The sequence below is a fragment of the Dromiciops gliroides genome, chromosome 4, assembly GCF_019393635.1.
Source record: "Dromiciops gliroides isolate mDroGli1 chromosome 4, mDroGli1.pri, whole genome shotgun sequence".
Classification (NCBI taxonomy): domain Eukaryota; kingdom Metazoa; phylum Chordata; class Mammalia; order Microbiotheria; family Microbiotheriidae; genus Dromiciops; species Dromiciops gliroides.
Window position 1 is genome coordinate 307,059,218 of NC_057864.1, and position 13,787 is coordinate 307,073,004.

Below are 13,787 nucleotides of genomic sequence, written 5' to 3' on the forward strand. Positions count from 1 at the left end.
TGGGACATGTATCCCATGTACCCTTAATCCCTCATCTCATCCCACTCCATTTTAATCCTTTTCTCCCAGAGTTACTTCTTATTGAGAGAGAATGGGAATTATTATCCTTTCATCATTCACTCATGAATTTGGTAGAAGTACTTCTTCACTCACTCCCATCAATTCCTTACTGAACCCCTCTCCATTTGTGCAGCTTCCAACTCTGTTATTCTCTCACACATAAGATTAACCATGGAGTATTAATTCAAATCTTCTACTTTCCCTTCTCTTGGTTCAAATTCTCATTATATATTAGATCCTTTTATCTCCTACTGATCTTTTTTTTAAAACCTATATATTAATCTTTCCCCACCACAATAACCCAATAAAACAATAAATCTTCATATGATTCATATTATTCCAAAGACAAACTGCGGTACAAAAGGAAACTCTAGCAAGAGTACTAAGTCCAGAGACATTAGAAGAACAATAAAGAAAATAGCCTAATGGAAAGATCACAATAACCTATATGATCTATAAGGGTAGTTTTGCATATAAGATGATTTAAAAAACTAACTTCATCAAATGCAATGAAGTTTATACAAGAATATAATAAGCAGCTTTTGATCATATCAGTTTGTTTTCAGTTCTATGATATCAATGGGAAAAGTAAACAAACACATATCACATTGTTAATTCCCATCTTAAATTTTTATAAAACAAAATTTAATTAAAACATTTTAAATTAATTACCAGAGAGTAGGTCGGCCGAAGCTGAGGAACTAGAAACGCCTGGGTTGCAGGTTGGGGTCAGAAACACTGCTTCCAAAAGCATCTTTTGGATTATCCATTATGCAGCAAAAAAGGTAAAAGAGTTTAAATAGTGAACACATTGAATCGATGTTATGCAATAAAATGCATAATTGTAGTACCTTGTATTTCCTAGTGACAAATATCTCATAGGAACACAAAAATACAAACTGAACTATACATTGATAATTTTCAAAATAATGGATTGTTGAAATTGTCCCTGAAGAAGAATGAATGCCCCTTAATAAAAGTTGTGACCTTAATCTTAAGCTTGGGGTATAAGGAGTATAAGGGGAAAACAAAAATTGTTTCCCACAGACTACATTTGTAGATTATTATATATGTCATCCATACGTAACAAAATTGACAGTTTTTTCTTTAATTATAAAGGCAATGATTTATTTTCTATTTAGAAATGGATCAATTTGTGATGCTTGATAAGTTTAGATTTGTGCAAGGAAAAACCTGATTGTATCTATATTTCAGCTCAAAATTTACCTTTCCAAATTTGAATGTGGTGATTGATATTTTAGTGCTTTGATTATGCTTCATAGCTACACCAGACATTCAGCAAGTCCTCCCACCTGCACCTTTTGTCTTTTACTATGCAAACCACTGAGTATATACTGTCAAAGCAGTAAACTTTGTAGTGTACAATCACCTATACTTTTGGCCAAAAAAGGTGTCATTTCCAAGATTAAAATGTTCTAAACTAGTAAAATACCTACTAATTTTGTGAGAGGATTTAACAACTAAGCAACTTATTTAGTCCATTATAAATTTTACTTTTCAAATCTGGGTGCTTCAATTTTCTTCGATCCCTAATTAATGATTGCAATGATTTTTCAAGAAGTAAGCAAAGCTGATTAAGGCAATAGAGATGAAAAAGAATCAGGGTAGATAAAATTCAAATAAATATTTTTATATTAAAACAATGGAAAAATGACCTGGTTATGTTTAAACAATAAAATGTTTAAAGCAATAAAATGATGGAATAGATGATAGTAAAGAAGCACAATAGATGAAAAATCATAGCTTTGAAAATCATATTTACACTTAAGACAGAAAAAATGATTTTGTAAAAGTGAGAAAATGACTGAATTAAATGAATAAGAATGTCTAAATGTAATTTGATTAAAAATGATTTAAGTGGTGAAAAAAGATTAATACGCACCACCAAAAAGATCAATCACACCTGAAGAATCCACCTTTGCCGGAGAGGCAGTGGCTACAGGAGATGCTGCTGCAAATGCATCCACTGTAGTTAAGCAGAGAACAGATAATATTGTACATCAAAGAAAACTGAGAGCCCGAAGAGAATACTATTAATAAGGCAAAAGTAGATTCACATTTTAACATATATATTATATATATGTATATATACATGCATTTTTAAGAAGAAAAAAATAGTTCAAAATATCACTTTAAAAATTAAGGATTTTAATCCAAGTTATTTTTCCCCTGCCTGCCCAGATTAAAGAGTATGTATGTAATTTAAAGTAACTGATAGCAAGATGGGGAATGGTAAATCTTACCAATAGACAAAAGCACATCCAACTTCTGCTGGATGGTTAAGAAAAGCTTGAACTGAATTCCTCAACTTTATTTAGCCTAAAGAACTCAAATATCACATATGCAAGGACATTCATTATCTGTCCACACATAAAAATGCACCAGCAACTAAGAAGACTGGAATTCTGAATAAGAACTCACCAGATAAGAGATCAGCAGTGAGAGAACTCTCAGGCACAGGAGAAGCCCCATGTGGAGGAGATGAGAAAGCATCTTCCAAAAATGAAACAAACCAAAATCAAGCAGAAATAAGTAGAAAGCTGAAATCAGAGTCAAAAATCTAACAACCTTATCATCACAACTGAGAGTCAGGAGCTTAAGCATGAAAACATCCAAGAAATCAAAATGAAAGAAAGGATCTATTGGTTTTTACCTGTACCAAACAAGTCTATGCTAGGAGTAGCATCTGGCTTAGGCGCTGCAGCAACATCAGGAGCAGATTCAAACAAATCTAAGACCAAGAATATATAAACCTTTACTCAATATGACCAAACTGAAACAACATTCATTTCCAGTTCTGAATTTTGATTGGGGGAATTCTGAGGTATATTGCAAATGGTTTGTAGCAAATAATTTAAATATACCATATACATGCAATGTTATGTGTGTATGCTGTATGTGCATTTGACAAACCAGAATTCAATCCACCAGAATCAAAGAGCTTTAAAGAATTACCACCAAAGATATCTAGAGCAGGAGGAGCAGTGGTTGTGGTGGTAGTGGCAGGTGTGGTGGCGGTGGTGGTAGTGGCAGTAGCAGCAGTAGTAGTAGTAGCAGTGGCAGCTGCAGCAGCAGGAGCAGGAGAAGGAGTTGTTGCGGGAATCGTGGGGGCTGCACTAGTTGTAGGGGTAACTACAGGAAGGCTGGTCTCAGGTGGCTTCATTGCAAAAAGGTCCAGTTCAGGAGCAGTCTCTGCACTACCTTCAGATGGGGCAAAGGGGTCTTGTAAAAGGAAAGTGGAGAATATATATAGAGGATCAGTAAGGAAGGAAATAAGAGAAAATAATCAGAGCCAAGGATAACATACACCATACACAGATATACACATAAGTTAGGTACTTAAATGGAGCTCTATTCTAGTGCAAGCCTAACCAGCGTGAAGTTAGTACACTTTTTTTTTGTCTTTTTAAGAAAGTTACAACTATAAAGGTAAAAACTTCAAACTCTAGTTGGGTAAGATCAGAATGAAATGTAAGGGGAGTACAACTTCAAATCCTCAAAACCCACTGACAAACAGTAAATTTTTTACATTTACAAAAACATGCTGTTTATTAGTTACTTGGACTAGTGTAATAAAAAGTACTCCATAGCATTAGAGAAAAAAACATTAAGAAAGCATACTTGCATTGAGAAAAATTGTCAATCTTGAGAAATTGCCAATTTTGAGAAGTATGCATATCTCCATCTTAATGTTTTAAGTGTTGGTATTATTAATTTAATTTAATGAATGATACTTTATACTCACAAGAAACCAAGAATGACTGATAAATTAAAAAAAAACCAACTCAACAAAACAACAACAACACATGGCCACATCTGACTACAGGGTTTCATACTAGAACACAAAACAAGAGACTTGCTAATGACATAAAACCCACCATTTCCTGAACATGCATCAAGTGCTGCTGCTACAGGGGTTGGGGTAGCTGGTGCTGCTGCCCCTTCAGGTGCTGCAGGGGCTTCACCAGGAGAAGCTGCAAAGGCATCTTGGGTGCAGTATTTTTTTAAACAATAGAAATTAAAAGAATAAAAGAGAAGAAAATATAGTAAAAGAACCAAGTTAAATTGCAGAAGAAGGCTCCCTTATACAACATGAATTTTTAGATATGTTATTTTTATGGGTCATGCACTGTTGACAGTCATGAAGTAAATTTTTCCTTACATTCCTTCTAGTTAGTTATATACTATGTGTTCATCTATGTTACTGCCAAGGCACATTAAAGTCCCAAAAGATAACATGATTCTCATTGTATAAGGGTTCTGAGCAGCACATTTTATGTAATATTAGAAATTAACTAGAATGGATGTTAAAAATTAAAATACAAGAGTAAACTAATGTCAGTTAAGACATTAAAATTTTCATGTTCAGTCAGACTTGCTTAAGGTAACTATTATGACACATCTGACTAGTGGCTTAAAGCAAACATGAATGTCTTCTTTAATGCCAATCTAGGTAAATAGGTACCTGTAATGTATATGGAATGCATCAGTTATAGTCTAGTTCCAAATATTTAACAGGGTAAAGCAACAACATTTAATAACAACATAAAAGACTACTTAGTTACCCACAAAGATTAGAACTTTCTTAGTCAATGAAAGCATTTCTAGACAAATATAAAATTTTATTTTAAAGAAATATGGGGAATGAGTAAAGTTCCCTTATTTCTATTAAAATAATTTAATTAGCTTTCATTTTTTAGCTATTACAGTAGTGCTCCAATTAGTGTGAAAAACCTTTCCTCAATTACTGAAAAATTTGGGTTTGTTCTATATATTCATATGTAATCTTCTGTCCTAACATTTATCTCATGCCATCAGTGAACTATTTGTATCTAGAAAGCTTATCATGTACTGTACTTGTCAGAGCTTATTAATGCACTTGCCAGAAACAGTTTCAGTAGGTTAAGAGGTTAGCATTTAACTACATTCAACATTACTATAATTTCATTCTCCGAACCTTATTTTTGATTAGTTAGCACATTCTAGAAAGAACATCTGATAAGATGTCTACTATTCAGAATCCAATGAGAAAATAATCTATTTCAATGTTGTGCCATATTTTAAAGATAATGCAATTTAGCCTTTTTTGTCAAAAAGAACCTTAAATAAATCCTAAATTGGGCATGCATAAGCCTAATAACATAGTTTTAAAAAAGCATCTTAAAACATGTATAATAGTGAAGGTTTAGATAATACCATCTTAAATGTATTTTCCTCGAAAGCCGACCATTTAGACTATTATCAACATTTTTTTTTTTTAGTGAGGCAATTGGGGTTAAGTGACTTGCCCAGGGTCACACAGCTAGTAAGTGTTAAGTGTCTGAGGCCGGATTTGAACTCAGGTACTCCTGACTCCAGGGCCGGTGCTCTATCCACTGTGCCATCTAGCTGCCCCTATTATCAACATTTTAAAAGTACAGAAGCTCAAACTTCTATGGGTTTTAAATTATGGACATTTTAGTATAAATTTGGTATAAATAATGTAAGAATACAATGAGATGTTTTATTTCCAGAAGTAATTAATGCTAGACAAAAGTAGAAAACCATGCACCCAAGTCATATAAACATATACAATACCTGCCTGCCTATCTATCCACATATATACATGTTGATGTACTGATATTTAATGCTTTATTCTTTAAGTGCCTATTAAGGTCTATTAAATTATGTACAATTTATTTCAAATACTACTGACTGAAAAGGAATCATGCAATTTCAATGCTGTTTTTAAAGTTCATAGATACAGGAAAACTTTCATGGTAAAGTTTATACTACCATGAGTGGAACAGAATAGAATGGAAAATATCTCACTAGAAAAACGTTTGTGTCACTGTCAAAGAAAAGCTCAACAAAAAGTAAAAATGGCTAATATACCCTCAAACTTCTTAAAACAAATAGTAATCAATAGCTAAATTTTTATTCTTGAAGATTAAACAAGAGCCACCTACAAAGCCAAGATAGAAAAGGGTACACCAATACTTTTTTAAACAATCTAATTAAACATATTCAATGCAAACATAATTGAAATATTTTTGAAATTAAGTGGACACTGTCCATGCTGAAATATGTTGCCAGGCAAATCATGTTAGCTAGTTTCTTTTCAAAGCATTTTGCTAACTTGGAATGCTTTAAAAGTGACTTCTATATCTTATATTTTGAAACTGACTCTAAAGGCAGTACTTTTCACCCTACAGCACTTATTAAAGCACACAAAGTAATTGGAAAGCATGCCTCATATAAAGATTTGAATGGTAAATATTTTAATTGAGAAAATGTTAAGAAAAAAGAACAAAAGATTATGGTTAAAAAAAGACACTAAAGACTTATGAGATATATTGTAAAGAGTTCTTAGACAAATCTATGAGCATTTATTTCCAATGTAAAATGTGAACACTTTCCAAAACTTTCCCTTTTAAAAAAGGTATTTCAACTCATTTAATTCATGAGAGAGAAAGTCTTAGTTACATGCTCATATATTAACACTTGTTAATAACATTTTCTACAAGTTGAGTAAGGTTTTGTCTGTGGGAAGGTTTGCAATAACTGCTAAAGAAGGGGGATAGTGTTCCCCCAAAAGTGGCACTAGGGATGGGATGACTTATGTCAGCTTATGCATGAAAAAAATAAAAATGTATACTTTATTGAGTTCTCTAAACAGTATATGCAATAACAATCTATAATTATTGAAGAAAAATTGGCAACTACCTAAATCTTACGCCTCTTATATAATTTCACAAAATCACTAAGGAATCCAAAATAAGTAGAAAGTCACAATGTCTGAGAAACACAAAGCAGGGTTTTAATAGGATGGATTTCTTCATATTTCAGATATCTAAGTCATTTAAATTCAACATATATTTGAGAACCCAACAAGTCTTTTCATTTTAAACAGCTTTTAACAAATTGAATTAAATACAGTTATATCCACCTTAAAAATTGACTAATGCTTGCCAATTCAGTTCCAGACAACCTAAAAAATATGTAACTGATGATTAACTTTCAACTGAGATTACGCATGCATCTCAAATCAAACATATTTTGTTATATACATTTGTTATAATATAATATTTGTTTTTAATACTACTAGCAACATTTATTTAAAACAACTCAGCAAAAACACTGCTGTCTGGCTTTTGACCTTATTATGCTATAGAAATTGTTTCCTCTCAGATCCATAAATCTTCTCTTCCTGGTCAAATATAGACATTTATGCAAACATCTATATAAAGGGATCACTATAAATGAACTATTACTAAGAAAAAAACCCCAAAGTTCCGTTTAATGGTAGAATTTTCAAATATCAGGTGCAGAACATTTATGTTTTTTCTTATCGTTCACATTTATTGGAATTTATAAAAATTTATCTTATAGGTTTTAAGCATAGTAGATAGTGAGCTTGTCTTGGAGTTCAGAAGTTCAGGGCATACCTCTCACTGACATTTCGAGAGTCTGTGTGAGCCTGAATAATCTACCTCACCTTTAGGTGCTTCAGGCAATGTCAGTGGAATCATATGTCCAGGGTCAAAGTCCCATCCTTTGAGTCCCATCTATGAATTTATCTTATTTTACCATTAGTCTACAAGTATCTTTTTTTAAATTTTTTTTTTTAATTTTTTTAGGCAATGGGGGTTAAGTGACTTGCCCACGGTCACACAGCTAGTAAGTGTCAAGTGTCTGAGGCCGGATTTGAACTCAGGTACTCCTGAATCCAGGGCCCGTGCTTTAACCACTGTGCCATCTAGCTGCCCCCCAGTCTACAAGTATCTTAAGGGCAAGGACTGTAATGTCTGCTTTGTACGTTGTTAAGAATTTACATTGAGATTTTTATTTCATTTATAGGATTTCAGATTGAGAAAAGGAAGAAGTATAGAGTGACTGGGAAAATGAGAAGACAATTATTAATGGCTTTGGCAGCAAAAAGTGCTATTTTAATTCTACCACGTATACTCTATCTTGCATATTACCTCAAATTCACAAAAATAGAAAGTTAATGAGGCAACTATTTTTTCTTAGGATTAAAGGGTCTAGAGGTAGAAAGGACCTTTAGGGGACATTAATTTCTACCCTTTAACTTTGCAATTTAAGAAACTTAGGTCCAGAAAGAAAGAAATTATTCATGCAAGGACACACGCAACAAACAGAAAAGTGGAATTTGCACCCAGGCCTCTGAGTCAAGATTCAAAGATCTTTCCTCTTAACCACACCAATCTTCAGGCTAATTACTTATAATTTTGAAGTTAACTAATTTATATAATCAAAACCTTTTTTAAATATCTGAAAACTTTTAAAAAATAATTTAAGTTACTTAAATGGACAAGACTAAAGATTTTGGCATTAATCTGAGGTGTTACCAAATTTAAAATAAAAGCTTACTATCTCACTGTAATACTGATATTGTAGCATTAGTTTTGGCTAATTACTACCTATAGAGAAATGTTAAATTCTAGCTATACATTTATAAAATGTTATAGTATATCATTAAATTAACTTTGGATAACAGAATTGTCAGTCCTTAACTGATAAAATTTACTAAATTTATTTTCTAAGAACCATACAATAGTATTATTATTCTAAGTAGGAAAGACATATTAAAAATATAAACCATGACACAATTCAACTGATTATAATCACTACACACATGTGTAACTGCATTGAATCACAATAAACTTTAATGCTCCTATAGTTGGTATAACAGCATAGAGAACCTTTCACTGTAGAAAATCTTATGTCATTTATAGTAAGCTGGATGAAAGCTGGCTTCTCTCTCTCTCTCTTTGAGTTGTTCCTTAAGAGTAAATACTGGGGCAGCTAGGTGGCGCAGTGGATAAGGCACCAGCCTTGGATTCAGGAGGACCTGAGTTCAAACCCAACCTCAGACACTTACTAGCTGTGTGACCCTGGGCAAGTCACTTAACCCCCATTGCCCTGAAAAAAAAAAAAAAGAAAACCCCAAGAGTAAATACTGTGGGGCAGCTATGTGATGCAGTGGATAAAGCACCAGCCTTGGATTCAGGAGGACCTGAATTCAAATCTGGCCTCAGACACTTGACACTTACTAGCTGTGTGACCCTGGGCAAGTCACTTAACCTCAATTGACTCACCAAAAAAAAAAAAAGTAAATACTGAATTCTTTGCAGATTATACAAAATGGAAAAGGCATCTAAAAGCCTTAAAAAGCACTCTCAACACAAAATTGTTGCCTTACCTATCCATATCTTCTGTGTTCCATGAATTTCTCCTATTACTCCTCTCCTATCTCTAGGCTAAGATGATTCATACAATAAAGCAGGGGACAAATGAAGTGAAAAATGAAGAAAAGACTAAAAAGTTATAACATATAAGTAATCTTTTAATTTTTTATAATCTCAAGTTATTTGGGTATGTAACAAATTAAAACATGGTGCTAAATTCCTATCCTTTCCATCAGATGTGCCAAACATAATCGGGGGAACATGCTGCCCACAACACTCTTGAGTGCCTTTGAGCCAGATTAAAATGTAATTGGGGAAAATCTAACAAAATAAATACAAATACAGCACAACATAAACAATATTAATGTGTTTTTCAAAGTCATTATGTAGCCCACAGGGGTTTCTGTGTACAATTTAGTGGTCCCTATTTGAGTCTGACACCACTACTTTATATTGTGGGGTTTTATGAGGCAGATGGACATTGGGAGATTCTGAAGCCATATTTCCGCAGATGGAAGAGGGAAGGAAAGTTGCTTCTGACTATCTCCACCCTCTCCACCCCTAGGGGAATCCTGTCAAAATGTGGAAACGGCAGAGAACTATGTGGGACAATAACTGCCCACTTAGGTTTCTTTCAGGTGAGGCTGGAGAACTAGATTACTAGATTGCTGTAATACTATCCTGATTGGTCTCCCCATTTCAAGTCTCTCACTACTTCACTCTATCTTTCACACTGTTGCCAAAGTGATTTTCCTTAAGCAGAGATATTACCATGCAACTCCCTTAATCAACTCCAATAGTTCCTTCTTGCCTCTATGATAAAATATAAACTCCTCTGCTTAGCTTCTAACGGCCTTTATAACTTGGCCCCAATCTATCTTTCCAGACTCTGTACCTCATTCCCCCTCCAATACTTTGTGATCCAGGCATGCTGGCCTTTTCTTTGTTGTTCATAGAAGCCCATTGCCCATCCCCAAGCCTTTTCTCCAGCCAAACACATGCCTGGAATGCACTCCCACCTTCTAGATAAATCCTCTCTCAGTTCCCTCAAACTTCTGGTGTCTTGTTCCCTAAACTGTTTAACTACTTGGTATTTATGTGTATTTTTTCTCTTTATATTTATTTGGCTTATACTTACATGTGCACTTGTCTTCCCCAATAGAATGTAAGGCCCTTAGGAGGATGGATTTGTTTTGTTGACTGGTTTTGTATCTCCAGCTTCCAGCACAGTGCAGAACAAAGTTAAATGCTTAATAAAGACCTGATTGATTGATCTTACTGTATCTTCCTCAGTGGGCAGAGAATCTATTTTAATGGTACTTTTAATAGTGTAAGTAGTCAGCTATGTGTGTTTTCATTCATTTCCTCAGATGATACCAGGAAATGATAAGTCATAGGTAACTTAGCTGATTTCTCCTCCACTCCACTTATATTCTAATTCTTAAAAAGTTACCAAAATTTCCTCTATCAGCATATCCTCCTATTTTCTAAGGTTAATTAGTTATCTCTATCCAAGGAAGGAAAACTTTGTTCTATAACTAGAAGATGGAACATTATAAAAAGATTTAAAACTGTAATTCAGTTAAACTTCAAGCATTTATTAAGAAGTGTTTGGTGAGATGCAGTGGCTGTAGTTTATAATATACTAGGAAAGCTGACAAGTATAAACAAAACCATATAATCCAAAAAGAACATCAATGCCTGAGAGGTATTAAGTGCTATAAGATTTCAGAAGAAGGAAGGTAATTTTTTTGCCAGGGTGGCTATGAAATGATTCTTGGTTATGAAATGAAAAATTAAGTTTATTCTAGCAGACTTCCAGAAAGTTCTATGCAAATAAACCTGGATCTGGGGTGGCAGGATGATTTCTCATGTTCAAGTATAGAATACTACTGAAGTGAGTTCTATTCTATCCAAGTTGATGTTAGTATTTAAAATGTGAAGACCAGACTATGTGTATCTATAATCCACCTCTGAGCTTGGCTTAAACATGTTGTTTTCATCTCAACATTTCCTTAAAATATAGGGCTCAAGATGGCAAGAGAATAAGGCACTGGTCAAACTACAATGAAGATTCAATTAATAGTTTTTAGAAACTTTCAACCTCTACTCCTGAGCTCTTGGGAGAGGAATAAGGATAGGACCATTCCCCAGTTTCTCATGTTTTCTGGGTTAGACGATATCACTCCATAGCCACAGGGGGAAAAATAATTCCATTGCCTCATGAATGAAACACTCCAGGTCTATGTGTGAAACAGAAACCAGATATCCATGATGTTTCTATTTGTGACAGGATCATCATATACAAGGGTACTCCTTGCCATAGGGATTAGATTAGTTGTGTTTTTCCTCCCTTAAAGTTTATAACAAAGTTTCCCCTGGGCTTTCATTGACCTATGAGGCCATGGCTCGAGCTGCTCATCCCAACTTCTCGGCGGCTTTTAGTCAGAATTATAGGGCTTTTAGGTCTTCTAAGGGCACACATGACCCACTCATGCATAGTCTAAGTCTTTCAGAGTTTGTGGCTGTCCAAAGACCACAGAGTCACCACATCCTATCAGGCTGGACTAGGCACATTTGGAGACAAGGGAGGCTGACCACACCTTATCACTGAAGTATCCTTGTGCAATATCTTTTCTATGCTATGGCTAAGTAAGCCTCCTTTTCTTAACCACAACTAAATTGTCCATGGAATTACCACATAACCTCTAATACTATTCAGTACCCACCCACTGTATAATGATAAAAGTTTACAAATTTCAGGCCAAATTTTAATATGAAGGAGGAGGGAGAGCACAGACAGAAACATGGGTTCAAGTCCTGGCCCTACCATTAACTCACTATATCACCTAGGTTAAGTAATTTAATATCTCAAGGAAGGGAATTATACTATATTATATCTAAGGTAACTTGCACCTTTAACACTTTAAAAATTCTATTTGACCATTTAATTAGATCAAAAGAATGGCTAGTTCATCTCTATTGTAAGTAATCCTAAAACTGAGGTGAATCAGTACAATGAAGTATGCATATACATAGTTAATTGGACCTTGAGTCTTTGCTTAATTATATCTACTTGTTCTAAGGGTTTTGTTTTTCTTTTAAATGGGGTGGTATGGGAGAGAAAATGTTTGTTAACTGAAAGTAAAATAAAAAAATTACAAGCTGTAAGGGAGGTACCAATCTGCATATGCAGAAGGAGTTCACACTGGGAGTTCTTGGCACTTATGGGAAAAACAAAACAAAAAACCAATTCCAAATCCTCCCTCCAAATGTCTATCAAGTCTTTAAATACTTTTATTACTAAAGCATTCTAATAATCCTGTAAGACATTTATTTTAAAGAGGTAATGCCTCTCAACTAACCTCCAAAAAGATCCACTTCAGCAGTGACAGCAGTAATAGTCGTGGTAGTTGAAGAGGAAGCAGAAGCAGTTGCAATTTCAGCAGTGGTAGGAGGGCTAGGCTCTGGTGCAAATGGATCTGAAATCTGTGCTTCAGAGGGAACAGTGGAAAGTGCAGCCAGAGAATCTATGTCCACCAAAGATGATAATTAAATAGAAAAGAGGGAAAGGAAAGGAAGAGAAATATACTGGACTCCAAATAATAAAAATGGTCAAAGTAAGACTCTAATCTATTAATTAGTTCAAAACCTTGAGAATGAAATATTACTTACCTTCTCCCAAAAGGTCTAATAATTTCCATTATATGATAGCCGCATAAAGAAACAAAAGTTAAAACTGAGACATTGAATAGTATCAGTAGTAAAGCTACTGCTAATAAAAGTTACTTGTGTATAAGGAATATCAGCAGTGTGAAGCTGTCAGTAATAACCAAGAAAATGACTAGAATTAGACCATCTTTTAAAACATAAATGCAGACCTAAATAAAGCCCAAGAACTTCAATAACTATACTATGTAAGATAAAATCAATGTATTTCTTGTTCAAACACATAATTTTATCTAATTGCATGATTTCATTATAAATGTAGATTCTGAATAGACCTTTATTCTTTTCTTATCTAGCATTTAGGTAGTCATATGTACTAGAGAACTAATAAAAGCTTTGGATACTATAATTTAAGGTAAACATATATCAAATAGGAAAGAAATAAATTCAAGGGAAAAATCATATTTAAGAATTTAAAACAGGGGGCAGCTAGGTGGCAGAGTGGATAAAGCACCGAGCCTGGATTCAGGAGGACATAAGTTCAAATCCAGCCTCAGACACTTGACACTTACTAGCTGTGTGACCCTGGGCAAGTCACTTAACCCTCACTGCCCCATAAAAAAGAATTTAAAATAAAGTAGAAGCAACATAAAAGATGTTTAGTTATAATAACATTTTTCAGATATTCTGAGGTCACCCATCAATCAACTGTTGCCTAATACTTAAATAGTTAGAGGTAGCACTACAAATTAAAAGCTAGGGGAGTAATTAGTATTATTACTACTTGTGATCATTAGTACTAATAAGATAAGTATTAGTACAATTAAACTTACAATAGGTAAGGCA

The 13,787-nt window shown here is 34.0% G+C and overlaps 1 protein-coding gene across 1 annotated transcript in view; it reads right to left on the reverse strand.

Moving 5' to 3' along the window:
• The window catches only part of SNAP91 (synaptosome associated protein 91), a 160,927-nt gene that overhangs the window by 35,256 nt on the left and 111,884 nt on the right, over positions 1-13,787 (reverse strand). Inside the window, 9 exon segments of the mRNA XM_044000628.1 lie at positions 733-782; positions 784-814; positions 1,964-2,047; positions 2,503-2,574; positions 2,735-2,812; positions 3,037-3,303; positions 3,960-4,067; positions 12,638-12,802; positions 12,948-12,962. Of these exon segments, the coding sequence (XP_043856563.1) occupies positions 733-782; positions 784-814; positions 1,964-2,047; positions 2,503-2,574; positions 2,735-2,812; positions 3,037-3,303; positions 3,960-4,067; positions 12,638-12,802; positions 12,948-12,962 (870 nt within the window).